Source organism: Phocoena sinus, chromosome 20, assembly GCF_008692025.1.
Source record: "Phocoena sinus isolate mPhoSin1 chromosome 20, mPhoSin1.pri, whole genome shotgun sequence".
Taxonomy (NCBI): domain Eukaryota; kingdom Metazoa; phylum Chordata; class Mammalia; order Artiodactyla; family Phocoenidae; genus Phocoena; species Phocoena sinus.
Genome location: NC_045782.1, coordinates 51,420,853 through 51,436,938, shown reverse-complemented (window position 1 = coordinate 51,436,938; position 16,086 = coordinate 51,420,853). Strand labels below are relative to the sequence as shown.

Below are 16,086 nucleotides of genomic sequence, written 5' to 3'. Positions count from 1 at the left end.
TGGACTGCCAGGCAATTCCCCTTTTCTGGGAGGATTTTACAGCACTCTAATTAGTGTTAAAGAAAACCTGTCTGGAAAGTCTCAGCCCTGGACCTACCTGTCCCCACACCTTCCATATGCCCAGACTGATAAGGCCCTGCATATCCTGGCATGAGCCAAAGACATGGGCTGGACCCTCTCGCCTGTTTCCCAGGCATTCCAGCTCCAGGTGGCTGCTCTCTCCACCCTCCCTTCTGCACACAACCTTCTGTGCCTTCTAGAACCATCCTCCTCACTGGCATCAAATGCCTTTTATCAAGCCATTTGTTGCCTTCATTGCTAGGGCTTGAAGGAATGAATATAGGGAACTGGGCTGCCTGCTTGTGCCCACCGTGTGTGTGTGTGTGTGTGTGTGTGTGTGTGTGTGTGTGTGTGTGTCGGGGGTGGGGGGGCAGTGGCGGTAAATCTAAGAAACCCTCCACCTGGACACAAAGTGAATGAAAACACAGATGGATGGTATGGTTCTGTAAGGGGGTAAGTGGGTCAGGCCCTCCACTGGGTGGTGTGGGGGGAGGAGCTTCGGGTCGTCTTGGTTTTTTTTTTTTTGCGGTACGCGGGCCTCTCACTGTTGTGGCCTCTCCCGTTGTTGCGGAGCACAGGCTCCGGACGCGCAGGCTCAGCGGCCATGGCTCACGGGCCCAGCCGCTCCTAGGCATGTGGGGATCTTCCCGGACCGGGGCACGAACCCGCATCCCCTGCATTGGCAGGCGGACTCCCAACCACTGCGCCACCAGGGAAGCCCTGTCTTGGTTTTTAGGTGCAGAGTAAAGGAGAGAGATGCAGGTTGGGAGGAGGCTGGGAGGACAGACAGAGCCCCCAACCCCAGGTTGGGATGGAAATAGAATACCTCAGCTGCTGCAGGTACTCATTTGCAAGACTGTTGTGGGAGGCAAGGCTGAGACGGAGTCTCTTCAGATGCTTCCAACATGAGCTTCACAAACAGACTTGGGTAATGCTAGGAAGTGTCTCTGGAAGGAGGTCAGCGGACAGGACAGTGATGACCTGTGTCAGTGGTCCGGAAGGACACCTTGTGACCTGGGCTCTCAGCTCTAGAGCAGCAGCTGTCCTGGCCCTTGGCCTTGTGCCCCAGCCCTGCTCCTGAGACAAGTGAGGCCTCCAGGAATTGGCAGGCAGATTGGGCAGCAGAGACCCTTGCAGGAAGTTTAGGAGAGGCTCCTCAAGCTCTGGTTTGCAGCCTTTTCCCTGTGATCAGTGGTTTGGCCTGGGAAACCTCGGGGAGCGCCCAGAGAACAAGCCACTGACGAAGCGCTCCTCTGGTCACCATGGCAGAGGCAGCTGACCACTGAGGGCCCTTGTGGTCTATGGTTCCTGCCCTTCAGGCTGGCTGGGGACCTGCGTATTAGGAAGGATCCTGATGCTGAGGGCCTGCCTTAGCTCTGGGTCTTTTCTGGTGTCTCAGTTGAACTAGCCCCCCCCAGAGTAGGGCCCTTGGGGGACTTGGTGGCCAACTTCTTGCTGGGATACAAGGGACTTAACTCTCTGCTCCTGGCCCGCCCTACTCGGGGGCTCTCCCTGCAGGTACCTGAAGGAATTCCGCACTGAGCAGTGCCCGCTCTTTGTACAACACAAATGTACTCAGCATCGGCCCTACACCTGCTTCCACTGGCATTTCGTGAACCAGCGACGCCGCCGGTCCATCCGCCGCCGGGACGGCACCTTCAACTACAGCCCCGACGTCTACTGCACCAAGTACGACGAGGCCACAGGCCTCTGCCCGGAGGGCGACGAGTGAGTGCTGCCCAGCCTGCCCTCAGAGGAGCCCCCTGCCTCCTGGATCAGATGCCCTCACAATAGTCCAGTCAGAGTCCAAGAAGCCAGCCAGAGCCTGCCTTTGGGGACCTGCTGCAGCCTGGCCCACCGTCCCATAGTTTGGACCTGGGTTCAGACCCCGCCATCATCTGGGGGAGACCCCTTCTCCTTTCCCTACTTTTGGGAAGCCCTACACAGGCCTTTCTTCTGCTAAGCCTAAGGGCCACATCTGAACCAAAGTGGCTTCCTGGGCCTTCTTTCCTGGTCCCTTGCAGGTCACAAGGACCCTCTCCCGAGCCTGTACTACCCACTCCATCCCATGCAGTGCCCACCAAGGCTGTTTAGTGACACGCAGCCTCTCTAGTGCCCTTTTTTCTATTTTTTTTTTTCTAGTTCCCTTTTTGCTGACCCTAAATATTTTGCCACAAAGCTCTGTGAAGAGACAGGGCATAACACATGACAAACATGAGGTGGCAAACCTGGGAACGTCACTGAGGGGGCACTGACTGACCCCGCCTAACAAGTGTCTCAGCCGTGCGGAGGGGGCACTGACTGACCCCGCCTAACAAGTGTCTCAGCCGTGCGGAGGGGGCACTGACTGACCCCGCCTAACAAGGGTCTCAGCCGTGCGGAGGGGGCACTGACTGACCCCGCCTAACAAGTGTCTCAGCCGTGCGGAGGTGGTGACGGAGGCACTGCGGGGTGTTCTGTGGGTGCACCTCACTGAACCACCCCACACCAGCTCTTCCATTTCTCCCAGGGGTCAAAGGCTTGCTCACCCCTCCCCCCAGCTTCATGAAGCACCCAGGGCCCAAGGGCGTTTGCTTCTCTGAAGACCCCTGACCTAGGCAGTGTTTGTTCTCCCAAGAGTGCCCCCCTCTGGAGCTTCTCTTCAGGACAGCCCAGGGCACTGGCTGAGTAGTCTTTGAGAAGCTGAAGTGGGAATGCCAGGCCTTTCAGGCCCCACTTTGGGCTACAGCACCCACCGGCAGTGGGAGGGTGGCTCTGTTACCTCAGCAGGACTCGTCACTTGCTTGCCTCTTTGACCCACCATCAGTACAGCCGCTGGGTCATGAGAAAGCCTTCAACGGGCAGGAAAGGGCACGGCTGGTAGCCCTGGCTGCAGGGGGCGAAGGTGAGTGACCCCCACCCCTGCTGCTGTGTTTCAGGTGCCCATTCCTGCACAGGACCACAGGGGACACTGAGCGCAGGTACCACCTGCGCTACTATAAGACTGGAATCTGCATCCACGAGACAGACTCAAAAGGCAACTGCACCAAAAACGGCCTGCACTGCGCTTTTGCTCATGGGCCCCATGACCTCCGCTCCCCTGTCTATGACATCAGGTGGGTTGATGGCTGAGGGCCGGGGTGGGGGCCTGGCTGCAGACGCGGTGAGTACCGCCGACGAAGTGCAGGGCTGGCACTCTGGTTCCTTCCTCCTCATGCCCTCTCCCCGCTCTCTCTGTCCTCTCCTCTCTTCCCAGGGAGCTCCAGGCAATGGAGGCCTTGCAGAACGGTCAGACCACAGTAGAGGGCAGCATAGAGGGCCAGTCGGCTGGGGCCGCAAGCCACGCCATGATAGAAAAAATCCTCAGTGAGGAGCCTCGGTGGCAAGGTAAAGGTGGCCACACAAATGGCCATGCCCCCTCCCACCAGCTGTCTGTCCTCCCCCCTCTCCTCCCCATGGCTGCTCTGAGGACATGGCTCACCACCACCTATTGCCTTCTCCAGCCCAAGCCACCACCTCTGCTGGGAGGCACTTGCCCCCTCATCCCACCTCACATCCCGCCAACTGCAGCCCTGGCATCCGGGGGCACTTCTGGGGGAGTCTCCCCAGACACACCTTGCCCTGCTCCCGTCACCCCAGGTGCTCCCTAAATTCCGTCAGGAGGCTTTCACACATACACAGTCGTACACGTATATGAGTACACGTAGGTGTATTCTCAACCCTCCTGCGGACGCCCTTTTAACTCTGTGAGCTGTGAGTATCTCCAGTGAGGAACGGCGGCATCCTCCTTACCTCTCTCCCGGGTCTCAGTCTTGGCATTGGCCCACGAGGAGGTGGCCCTGCTCATACCTCTCACAAAAGCCTCGGCTCCTAGACTCCTTCCTAGTGGCTTCTCCTTCCACCTGACCCCTGCCTCTGGCCCCCTGTGCAGAGACCGCTTATGTGCTGGGGAACTATAAGACGGAGCCGTGCAAGAAGCCCCCACGGCTGTGCCGCCAGGGTTACGCCTGTCCCTACTACCACAACAGCAAGGACCGGCGGCGGAGTCCCCGGAAGCACAAATACAGGTGCTTTGGCCCAAGCAGGCCAGCCGTGGGAGGGAGGGTGGCAGGGAAGGGATCCCGGCAGGGGCTGCTTGCACTGTGCTCTCAGGGAGGCCAGCCCTGGGGATCACAGAATCACAGCACCCAGGTACGAGGGGAGAGAATGGTCAGGATAGCTGAACGATAGGGGGCCTTCCTGGATCCTCCTTTGGCATGAAATGAGGATCTTGGGTTAGAAGCCCCTCTAGTTCGGATCCTGAGGGGCGTTTGCCAGGGCCCAACTGTGGTGTGGTTGTAGCCTGGCTGTCCTTGGGCTGCACAGTGCTCGGGGGGAGGACTTGGCTAAAGCGAGCAAAACAGTGTCCTTCTTGGTGATGCAGCCAGGTTGGGCCAGAGAAGCAAAGCCAGGCTTCTGGCCCCAGTAAGGCCCTCACTCTGCAGCTGATGTTTCCTACTTCTGAGCCTGGCTGTGCAAAGCCGGGAGACCAGAGAGGGGCCCTGAACAGCAGCGATCTCATTGGCTCCCCCAGATCCGCTCTGCGTCCATCTGACCCCACCCTCTTATTTAACCAGGTCATCTCCATGTCCGAACGTAAAACACGGGGACGAGTGGGGTGACCCTGGCAAGTGTGAGAACGGAGACTCCTGCCAGTACTGCCACACCCGCACGGAGCAGCAGTTCCACCCAGAGGTGGGCCTTGGAGCTGGCGCCCGAGCCGCGGCCCTTCGAGGGTTGGGGGTAGCTTAACATATCCTCTTTGGAAAGCAAGGAGAAAGGAAAGGAGGGTCCGGGCCGATGCTGGCAGAATCCATCCTGACACCATCCTGGGAGGGATCTGTAGCCACAGGCTCCCCCCCAGGCAGTACGTAAAGGAGCCCCACACCCTGATTCGGCAGCTTTCCTTGTCTGAGCCCACACTCACCTAGCAGCCCTTGGCCCCTGGTTTTGTTTCCCCGAGCCCCCCTGATAGGGAGAGCACGCGCTGGGCATGGTGACTTGGCTGTTCTGGGCTTTGCACCACTTGTGGTACTTAACGTAGCATCAAGATTTAAAAAATAAGAAGTCCCCTTACCGTTGTCCTGTACCATATGAGGGCCTAGGGACCAGCAACTTCCCTGATGCAGCCCCTAGCCCCACGGTGCGGCCTGGGCTCTGTCAGTGTGCCACAATCTCACATATGGTATGTAGAGGCATGTGCTGTCCCTTCCCTTGGTTCCATGGAGGTCAGGACACCCTGAGATAGACACACGGACGGAAACTACGTTATGTGGGCTACAGACAGCAGGGTAGAAAGTTAGGCCCAGCGTAGATCCCAGCCCAGAGTGCTCCAGGGTGGATGGGTGTTGCCTGTGAACTTGGCCCCCTTAATGCGTAGAGTTACATTGGAAGGTCACAGCCCTGGCCAAGATCATGAGTTGAGAGTAGCATGGAGAAGATCCCTTTGTGAGAGCTGGGTCAGGGCTGGTTGGGCCTGTGACCACAGGATGGGGGTGGTCCCTGGCATGCGGGCGGCAGTGTCTGCTCACTCTGGCTTGAGTAAGCAGTTGGCAGGGAGAGACTTAGGGAAGCGGCATCGGGTGGGGAGGAGAAAGGAGGGATTTCTAAGCTAACCCAGCCATGCTGAAGGCACCCCTGGCTGCCTTTCTCTCTCTGCCCAAGCCTGACCCACCTCTGTTCTGCTCTGCCCTCCAGATCTATAAATCTACCAAGTGCAACGACATGCAGCAGTCGGGCAGCTGTCCCCGAGGACCCTTCTGCGCCTTCGCCCACGTAGACCGTATGCTGTTCCCATTGCCCTGGGGCAGTGCCCTCTCCCCCCTCCCCTCCCGTCCCCCCTCCCCCTAAGTTCAGTGTCAGCCAGCAGTGGGCCCCTGTCCCCCCTGGAAGTTCCATTCCCCCACCCCCCCGCCCCACCTCTCTGGAACTGGTCTCAAAACCCTGGAGCTTCCAAGGTCGTGAGACAGCAGGGACTGTGCCCCTGGTCGCACACTCGCAGGCCCAGGCAGGGTGAGGCACCCTCCCCAGCCAACTAGGCAAATCCCAGCAGCCACCCCGTGCCCCACCCATGGCAGACATCACTAACTGAACACAGCACTCTGCCCTGCTGAGAGCAGAGCTGTCCAATCAAAATTTAATGCAACCCCCCTTATGTCATTTTAGATATTTTAGTAACCACATCTAAAAAGAAGAAAAAGAAATAGGTCAATTTTTAATAATATATTTTCATTTAACCCAACATAAGATAATATCATTTAAAATACAGTCAACATAAAATCAAGATATTTTCCCTTTTTTTCTTCAAACCAAGTCTTTGAAAGCTGGCGTGTACTTGCATAGCTGCAGCACGTTCCAGTCCAGACTAGGCACCTTCCGGGTGCTCAGCAGCTGCATGTGGTCCTGGGCTGCGGTGCCGCTCCAGACCACCACCGCCAGTCTCAGAGACGGGTTTGAGTTACAACCTGTGTCTGCCCCAGGCCACTGCTCTGTTTGTCCTTAACTTCTTTCTAGCCTTAGGCCTTATCTCTGGGATTAGAGTGAAAAATAAACTGAGGCCCTAGGGAGGGGGAAGCACACATGTGGCTCAGAGGTGGGCCCAGCCAAGGCAGCACAGAGAAGCAATGAATGGCCCAAGCTTTGGAGGCGTGTGGATTGGGGTTCAAATCCCAGCTCTTCTGTTTCCTAGCTCAGCCCCCTTGGGAGATATACCTTACCTCTCTGAGCCTCAGTTTCCTTATCTGTAAAGTGGAGACCATGGTATCACTTCTGTCTTCCAGTCATTGTGAAGATTTACGATTAATACAAATTGCCTGGCACGTAGTAAGTGCACAGCACGTGATATTAATAGAAACAGAAGCCTTCCCTTCATACGCAGGGGGATGCGTGCGCTCCTTTAAGAGACCCAGATGCATTTTTGGAGGGACAGAGCTGGCTCGGGAGCCTGCTGACACCCTGCCCCTGTCTCTTGCAGAGCCACCCCTCAGTGACGACCTGCAGCCTTCCTCCGCTGTGTCCAGCCCCACCCAGCCAGGTCCCGTCTTGTACATGCCGTCTGCTGCCGGAGACTCGGTGCCCGTGAGCCCTTCCAGCCCGCATGCCCCTGACCTCAGCGCTGTACGTGCCTGTCCAGGGGGTGGGGTGGGCACCATGCCTGCCCAGAGCCAACACCTGCCTCTCGTGCCCTGTGCTTGGGGAGGAGGCCTCCGCCCAAGGGTGCTGCCCTTTCTGCCCCAGGGTTCTTCTCTCTGTCAAAAGCTGATAGTGGCTGGAGTGGTGTCCCCAGAGCCCTGCGATCAGCCTGGGTAGAGCTGATCACAGGTAGTAGAAGGGACAAAACCTGTCTGCCCCCCAACACACAGCTTCCACATGGGGTTCTGGGTCCTGGGTGGTGGTTGCTGCCCCCTGGCCAGTTAAAAAGCAACTGAGCCCCTTGATGAAGGATCTCCCTCCCACGCAGGGACGGAGAATGGGCCATGCCCCAGCCTGCATTTTGCCCACCAGCCTACTCTTCTTTCTCTGTAGCTCCTCTGTAGAAACAGCAGCCTCGGCAGCCCATCTAACCTCTGTGGCTCCCCACCGGGCTCCATCAGGAAGCCCCCGAATCTGGAAGGCATTGTCTTTCCTGGGGAGTCTGGCCTCGCCCCTGGCAGTTATAAGAAGGCTCCTGGCTTCGAGAGGGAAGACCAGGTGGGAGCTGAGTACCTGAAAACTTTGAAATGCCAGGTAAGGGATGAGGGGGCAGCCCAGTGAGGTTAGCATGGGCTAACCTTCTGCATGCGGCAAGAGAAGACCTGGAGGGTTGTCCTGGCCCAGCTATGGGGAATGTGACTGGGAGCTAGGAAGCCCCTGTTCCCAGCCTCTTCAAGACTGAGCAGAGCGGGTGAGGCCATTCCATTTTACAGATGAAGACAGGCAGGTTAGAGGCTGAGCACCTCACCCAGTGTCAGAGCCAGTTAATAGAGGGGAAAGGGTTACTATTCAGTCTTCTGACCCCACGTCGGGACTTTGCCCTGCCCTGTGCTGCCTTGATGGGACAGCAGGGCCTTGGGGAGCAGGACAAGGGGTGTGGAACTGGCTTATCTGTGACTTGGAGTCACAGGGAGGAGAGGAGCAGCTCCCCGGGTTCCCAGGGTAGGGAAGGAGGGTGCATGTGTGTGAAGGGGGACTGTACAACAGGTGTCTGGTGCCTCCTTCCCCCTCAGTGAGCCATGGCAAGTTGATGCTCAGGAGAACTCACGGGCTCAGGGTCGCTCCCTAGCACCGCATTCATCTCCTGCTCCCTGACTTTTCTCTCAGGCCAAGTTAAAACCCCACTCACTAGAGCCCAGGAGTCAAGAGCAGCCTCTGCTTCAGCCCAAACAGGTACAGAGCGCTCAGCCCCCTTCTCCCCTTCTGGCACCTGCTGCGGACAGGACAGGCCAGAACCCCGGGAGGCTTCTTCGGGGAGCACGGGGCACCGCTTTCTCGATTAAGGGGGGGGCCTCAGCCCCAAATTCAGAGAGGGTGGGAGTCAGGCCCTTGAGCCCCTCATCTCCAGACTCACTCATTAGCCAGTCAAAAAAAATATTAAACATCTGTCCTTGCACTGAACTTGCTTCTCCCTTCCCCTACTGCAGAACTTTAGGGATGAGTAGGCCCTGCAGCCTCCAAGCCACACCTGTCCAACTCCAGCCTCCCAACAAGGTGTTCAGGGCAACCAGGCGAGAGCTGGGATGCACCCTTCCCTTCTGCCCTAGCCAGCCCCCGCCTCCAGCCCCCATCCGTGGGCAGCCATCCCACTGTGTCTCTTCTTCACTCTCTTGTTGCAGGATATGCTGGGCATCCTCCCTGTGGGCAGCCCCCTGACCTCAAGCATCTCTTCTAGTATCACCTCCAGCCTAGCAGCTACTCCCCCTAGCCCCGCCGGCACCAGCAGCGTTCCTGGCATGAATGCAAATGCTCTGCCCTTCTACCCCACCAGCGACACGGTAGAGTCGGTCATAGGTAATTGGGCCATTTCTGTTGCTAAGTCTAGGAGCAGGTCTGGAGTCGGAGATACTAGGTCTCTGGAGTGAGACTCAAACCAGCATACCGATCACTTTAGACATCTGTCTTGGGAGAGTCAGAGGGTGGGCATTCTGAGCCCTTTGACCTAAATGGAACATGAGCCCAAGGTGTAGAGCCAAGACTAGCCTTTATAGCCAGTTAGCCCTCCAGTTTGCTCTTCTGTGCAGATTAGAAAGAGATGCCTCTTCCCGTGGGCCTGTGCGGTCTCATTCCACGACATACGTCATTCAACCCCAGCCAGGTATCCTTGTGAAAAACCTGCACAGCTGTCCTTAGAGTTCCTGGTCGTTAGAAGCCACTGCCCTTCTCTTTCAGCAGTCATTTATGGGTGCCACTTTGTGCTAGGTCCTACTGCAGGCACTGGGGTGACAGATGAAGACATGCTGTTCCTGCCCTCCCAGTCCAGTTCCTCAGAGCGCAGTGGACATTTGTTGGGCAGCTACTGTGTACTAGCCACTGAGGGTCCAGAGACCTGCCTGCCCTCAGTGAGCTCAGGGGTGAGACATACAAGCTGCAACGTCCGCGGACAAGACCTCTGTCAGCTGGATTAGAGCTCATTTCCCCCGGGTGTATCGAAGAAGGCTTCTGAAAGGAGAGCCATTTGAGCGGGACTTGGCTAGGGGATCGGTGTTGGCAGAGGGGCAGCCCAGGCACAAGCAGAGGCTTGAGCGAGCACAGCTCCAGTGGGACTGAGCTCAAAGATGAGGCAGGGGCAGGAGTAGAGGCAGTAAAGGGCAGGTGGGTCCAGGAGGTGAGGCCTGGAACCTCGGGACTGTGTGGGCCCTCGGGAGGCTGGGAGGCTCACACTCCAGTCACTCTGTCTCTAGAGTCTGCCCTGGATGACCTGGACCTGAACGAGTTTGGGGTAGCTGCCCTAGAGAAGACTTTCGATAACAGCACGGTGCCCCACCCAGGCAGCATCACAATCGGTACTGGGCATGGGTGGGCAGGATGGCTTGGGAGGGCCCCTGGGGTCCAGCCTGGCCCGGGGGTGGGCAGACGAGCCACGCCCCTCACTCGGCCACGCTCCTGGGCCTCCTGGGCCTCTCTTGCAGGCGGCAGTTTGCTGCAGAGCTCCGCACCCGTGAACATCCCTGGCTCCTTGAGCAGCTCTGCTTCCTTCCACTCAGCATCCCCGTCCCCTCCTGTCAGCCTCTCCTCGCATTTCCTGCAGCAGCCCCAGGGCCACCTGAGCCAGTCAGAAAACACATTTTTGGGGACGTCAGCATCACATGGATCTTTGGGTAAGAGGGGGTATGGCTCTCTAAGGCCTGGGGCAGGAATCTGGGCTTTTGGAAAGTGCCTCTTGCCATTTTGTCCACGGCTACAGGCAGTGCAGAGTGGAGGTTAGAGTAGGGGCTCCGGGCACGGAGGCGAGTCAGGCCCCGGTTCCACGGTTCTCTGAGGTGTGTGAACCTGGACAAGTGACTTAGCCTCTCTTAGTTTCCTCTGTGAAATGGGTATAATGGCAGCACCCACCTCGTGTGGTGGTTGTGAGGCTTAAAGGAAATAACATGAGTGAAGTGCTAGGCCCCGGGCCAGTGCACAGTGAGAAGTGTGGCCTCAGAGTTGCCAGGGCCTAGGTCTGCTCTCCGTGCCAGTGTGGCGCCTCTGCCTAGTCACCCAGAGCTCCTCGGGGCCAAGGGAGAAGTCTGAACAGGCTCAGCCCTGGCGCAGGGCGGCCTCCCTGTCCAGCAGAAACACCAAGCAGACCCAGCTGTAGCTCCAAAGGCTGTTGGCTGAACCCAGCGTTAGAACTGTGTGGACCAGGGGCTCTGGTGGGCACGTTAGAGCAGAGGGTCCAGAAGCGCGGGTGGAGACCTGCGTGTGTGCGTGGGGCCAGCGCGAACGTCTGCTGAAGTAACAGACATCCAACCTGCTGCCTCTCGTTCAGCAGCAGCTGCTACTCTTACTTCCCCCTCCCCCGGCAGCTGTTCAAGGAGATCAGAAACACCCTCCCTGAGGGTGCTGGGCATCCTGGTCACACTGAGCCTGAGCCTCTGAGCTGCCCTTTGACATTCTGAGCAGCTTTGGGTCCTTCCCTGCTGTCTCTGAGGATGAGTGCAGCACCTTCACCGCTGGTGTTGATGCTGTCGGCGCAGGTGCTTGCTGTTAGGTTTGTCGGCTTGCCCATATTCTGGAGGTATCTTGACTGCAGCCCTGTTACTGGCCACGCATTCCTTCCTTGCGCACATAGTTACGGATACAAGGTGAGCGCAGCAGTCCCTGCTGGCATGGAGCCACGGTCTCTCGGGAGAGGCAGAGGTGCCCAGGCATTACATCACATCATGCTTAGAGACCGTCACTGTCGTGTGGAGGCAACAGGCTGGGTGCTGCGATTCAGAATAACAGAGGGACCTAACCTGGGTGGGGCTCCCCGAGGAAGTGGCTCCCTCCATGAGAGAAAATGCCACCCGAGCGGGAGGAGAAGCACAGGTGGAGCTTGCCGCTGGCCAGGGTTGCCTCAGCAGGGATCCCAAGTTCTTGCCTCCAGGACAGGGCAGAGAGCCTTGTATCTCCATACAGGACGACGTTGGTCATGTAGGTGCACTTGTGTTGCTTGGAGGACAGACTCTTTTAAATCCGTTTGGTTCTAGAACATCCTGGCCGGATTAGTGGGAAAGGGAGCAAGAAAGAAGTCATTAGAATGACATGTGTGGGCAGACTGAGGCCAGAGGTGGATATAGGCCTCCCTCAGAAGACAGGGGCCGTCCTGGGGGCCACAGAGCAGGGGCACGTGGTGTTAGTTAAACCTCTGCTGAATGAGTGGGTGAAGGGGGCGGTGGATGAGCACCCAGCTTAGCTGTTTGCAAAGAGCAGGCCTTTGGAGCCAGACGCCCTGGCTGCGTCCTGGCTCTACCATGTAACTGTTTTTGTGATTCCTGGCAACATGTCTTATGTCCGTTTCCTCACTGTAAACAAGGGGGATGGACCAAGGGCTCCCTGTGCTCTTCCGGCTCCAGCTCTGCCATCATCTGAGGCTCTTAATCCAAGTCTTTTTTCCTGAATCTCCTCCTGGGCCTCACATCAGGGTGCAAGAAGGCTCCCCTTTCTCTAGGCTGAAAGTGAAGTTGGGCTCGCAAATTGCCACATTCCCAGACTGCTCTCCCTACAGCACTTCCCAAGGCCCCTGACTCACCTCATGAGGCAAGGGATGGGAGCCCCACTTTACGGACAGGGATGCTGAGACTCGGAAGTCAAGTAGCAGCTGATGAGTAACAGGTGGCGCCTGCGCATCCCTGTGAAATCCCCCAGCCTGACGTTGCTGGAGCCTTGCACAGCCAGCCCCTGCAGGCCCCCAGGCAGGGCTGGACAGGGCGGGGGCCAGGCCCAAGCCCAGAGCTCTTCGGAGCTCTGATGTTCCTCCCCTTCCTGGGGCAGGTCTGAATGGGATGAATAGCAGCATCTGGGAGCATTTTGCCTCTGGAAGCTTCTCCCCGGGCACTTCCCCTGCCTTCCTGTCAGGGCCCGGGGCTGCTGAGCTGGCCCGGCTTCGGCAAGAGCTAGATGAAGCCAACGGCACCATCAAGCAGTGGGAGGAGTCCTGGAAGCAGGCAAGACAGGTACTGGCCCCGCCCACCCGCCTTTCCCGGGGCCTGTGGCATCTAGCCCAAGCCCATCCATCTTACACAGAGTGGGTACAGGGTCTGGGGGAGGCCAGGGGTCCTGGAGAACAGAGCAGAAACTCCGTTCGGCTTATTCTCTCCCCCTGTGGAAAAACTTGCCTTGCCGGTCAGGACCCTGGGGTGGCTGGTATCCCAGGCTTGGAATTCCCTCTGTGAGGTGCTTATTTGGTCTGGGCCCATAGCACTGCTTGCTTCTGCCCAGAAGCCCTGACTCTCCAGGGCTCTAGGTCCAGGGTTCTAGGTTCTGAGATGGGCCTTATGTCCAGCCACAGCATGGCTGCCCCTGGAGGTGCTGGCCAGCTCTGCCTGGTGCTCCCCTGCTGTGCTGGGCTCAGCCCCTTTCCCTGCCCACAGAGGGTCTCTTGCAGGTCCTGAAACCTCTCCTCTCTGCAGGCAGCATCAGCCCTCCTCCCTGCCCCACTTCCCAGACACCTGACCCAGCTCCCCCGCAGGCCCCGCAGCCACAGTGGCCCACACGGGCTCCCAGAGATGCACTCTCGGGGTGGGGGGCAAGGGCGGGGGGGGCCATCATGACAAGGTGCTGCGTGTTGGGCCCATAGGCTTGTGATGCCTGGAAGAAGGAGGCAGAGGAGGCCGGGGAGCGGGCCAGCGCGGCAGGCGCTGAGTGCGAGCTGGCCCGGGAGCAGCGAGATGCACTGGAGGTGCAGGTGAAGAAACTACAGGAGGAGCTGGAGCGGCTGCACTCGGCCTCCGACCCGCAGGCCCTGCCCACCTTCCCCGACCTGGAAGCCCTCTCACTCTCCACCCTCTACTCTCTCCAGAAGCAGCTGCGGGCTCACTTGGAGCAAGTAGACAAGGTCAGCTTAGGAGGTTGGGGAGCACAGGGTGGGGAGGTACAGTGGGCTCAGCCAGTGCTTGGACTTGGATGGGTCCCTGCTGTTCCAGGGATGGCCACCCTCCTAAGAGCCTCTGTCCCCGCTGAGCTCACACAAAATGCCAGCCTGCTGGAGAGGAGCTCGGAATAGAAAGTCACTCACTGGGGAGGTGGGAAACCTGGAGGTAGATGGGCACCAGGGCCCACCCCTGGCACTTTCGAGGGCAGGCACTGAGCTGAGCTGCATTAGTACGCCTGGGCCCTAAGTTTCATGCTGACCACTTCTCTTCCTGTGAGCTCTGCACACGCCAGCAGACATTCCAGAATGGTTAGGTCCCCAGGGCTACTGTCTGCATTCCTTGGTGCCCTTCTGGGTCCCCAGGGGAGTGCGGCACAGTGGGAAGAGTATACTTCCCTTCGTTGGGCAGCCGTGTCACCTCGGGCCCATCACTACCCTCTCCAGACCCCACAGTTCTCACTGGGGACCTAGGGTCATTATAAGGTCAAACGAGACAAGAGGCAGAAGCCTTTGTGCGAGGGAAAGCCTGTCCGGCTGGGAGCTGTAGAGCGGCCCTGGCCCTCCCCGCTCCCCCACGCACAGCTCCGACTCAGCCCCACTCGGCCTTGCAGCTGAAAGCAGAGATGAGGCGCCGTGAGGTGATCAGCCAGCCCCCTGACCCTGCCCTCTTCCTTATCAGCTGGGGCCTGTAAGCACACTGTCGGGTTTCCTCATCCCAAGGGGCTACAGTGAGAGTTGGGGGAGCGCTTTGTCCGACATGGGGCTGGGCCAGTGACCGTGATGTCCCTTTCCCCGCAGGCCGTGTTCCACATGCAGTCGGTGAAATGCCTTAAGTGTCAGGAGCAGAACCGAGCGGTGCTGCCGTGCCAACACGCCGTGCTGTGTGAGCTCTGTGCCGAGGGCAGTGAGTGCCCCGTCTGCCAGCCAGGCCGGGCCCACGCCCTCCAGTCGTGACCCTGCAGGCCTGGCCCCGGCCTGGCTCAGATCTTCTCCCCTAGGACTTTTTAAAGTATATATATATATGTATGTATGTATGTATGTATGTATGTATGTATGTATATGTATATGATTATGTATACATTTCTGTATGTGTGTAGGTGTGCGTGGGCGGCCAGTGTGTGAACAGTGTCTGTGTGTATATCTATACGTGGATATAGACACACACTTTAAACAGACTCACCAAGCACTTTTTAAGAGAAAAAACTATTTTGCAGTCCTCCCTCTGCCCGCTCCCTACCTTTCCCACTGCAGAGACAGAGTCCCCTCTTCTCCCACCAGCCTTTTGGCAGGGAATCTGTTTCAGCCTCTTTTTTATGTAGGAACTAACTATTTTTAACTTCTTCCTGGGGCCTGAGCAGGGAAGGGTGGAAAGCTAGAAGGGGCCAAGGGGAGGGGACAAGCCTTCAGGGCAGGCCCTGTTCACCCCACTTCCCCAGGCCAGGGCGAGAGCCAGGGGTGTGGAGGACCTGGGCCCAGACCTGGTTCCCAGCTGTGAGGCTTGAGCGCGGGGGATCCAAGCCCGCCGAGCTCTAGGGTTACCAGGCGTGTGTTTAGTCCAGGCTGGTGGGCCAAAGCCGTGGGGCCAGCCCCACTCCCAACCCTGGGCCCTTGCAGCTCCTCGAGGGGCAAAGCCCAGGCCTTTTACCCCTCAGGTACCTGAGGCCGGGGGTGTACCCCAGTCCTCCCCCCACCCCCGGGCTCCTAGAGCAGCCTCCCTGGCCCCAGGGCGACCTACCAGGCTGGCACTGCGCTCTCCATCACCCCCCAGGTGCCCTCAGCTGTCTCCCCTCTGCACAGCCCTCCGTGCTGTCCACCCCTCCCTCTGGCAGCTAGCAGGGCAATAGGTGGGGAGGAGCTGCGGACTGTGAGGACCAAGGTGGGGCTCAGGCCCCGCCCTCCTCCCCAGGAGGGGCTCCGTATGCATTCCTTGGTGCTCTCTGAGTGCAGCTGACGTCCTGCCCGTTTGGAGCAGACGCCTGTGTGCATGTGTGTGCGTGCCTGTCCGATGTATATTGTGTCTTAGCTTCCATTTTTAAAATTGTTCTGTACAGAGAGATGCAGCAGGGGGTGGGAGGGCAGAGTGGGCAGAGAGAAGCCACCCCACTCCCAGCACTGGGGGTCTGGGGTGGGAGCAAGAGGGCTGCAAAGGGTCTGGCCCGGCCCAGGCGCCCCCTTGGGCTCAGCACGAAAGGGCTTTCAACGAATTAAGTGAAAACTTTTTTACAAAAACGCAAAAATCAAAGCTCCAAACGTATTGGAAATAAAATATGAACTTGCGGTGGTAGCTTGTTTATGTCGGGGTGAGGGACAGTTGGGCCCTAAAGGAGGGCCTCTGGCCCAGCTCAGCCAGCCCAGCCCAGGTTTCAGCCATGGGAAAGGCTCGTGCCTGACCCCTGAGGTGTGGCTAGATAGCTGAAGAGGCCTTGAGGCACTCTGGGCCCATCCAGGCCCAAAGGCTGCTCCAGGCTCCTAGACAGAGC

At 58.4% G+C, this 16,086-nt stretch overlaps 1 protein-coding gene across 5 annotated transcripts in view; it reads left to right on the top strand.

The window, feature by feature from the left end:
• The window catches only part of UNK (unk zinc finger), a 34,180-nt gene extending 18,297 nt beyond the window's left edge, over positions 1 to 15,883 (top strand). For 3 of the 5 annotated variants that reach the window (XM_032617984.1, XM_032617983.1, XM_032617982.1), the window contains 15 exons: positions 1,579 to 1,788; positions 2,979 to 3,155; positions 3,296 to 3,426; positions 3,971 to 4,106; positions 4,656 to 4,773; positions 5,776 to 5,860; positions 7,052 to 7,194; positions 7,603 to 7,803; positions 8,377 to 8,442; positions 8,889 to 9,063; positions 9,954 to 10,055; positions 10,182 to 10,370; positions 12,508 to 12,689; positions 13,313 to 13,570; positions 14,405 to 15,883. In XM_032617984.1, coding sequence (XP_032473875.1) covers positions 1,579 to 1,788; positions 2,979 to 3,155; positions 3,296 to 3,426; positions 3,971 to 4,106; positions 4,656 to 4,773; positions 5,776 to 5,860; positions 7,052 to 7,194; positions 7,603 to 7,803; positions 8,377 to 8,442; positions 8,889 to 9,063; positions 9,954 to 10,055; positions 10,182 to 10,370; positions 12,508 to 12,689; positions 13,313 to 13,570; positions 14,405 to 14,560 — 2,329 coding nt within the window. In that variant the 3' untranslated portion in view covers positions 14,561 to 15,883. The remainder of the gene's footprint in view (positions 1 to 1,578; positions 1,789 to 2,978; positions 3,156 to 3,295; positions 3,427 to 3,970; positions 4,107 to 4,655; positions 4,774 to 5,775; positions 5,861 to 7,051; positions 7,195 to 7,602; positions 7,804 to 8,376; positions 8,443 to 8,888; positions 9,064 to 9,953; positions 10,056 to 10,181; positions 10,371 to 12,507; positions 12,690 to 13,312; positions 13,571 to 14,404) is intronic. The other 2 variants (XM_032617981.1, XM_032617980.1) reach the window with 2 other exon arrangements.
• The last annotated feature ends 203 nt before the right edge of the window (positions 15,884 to 16,086 follow it).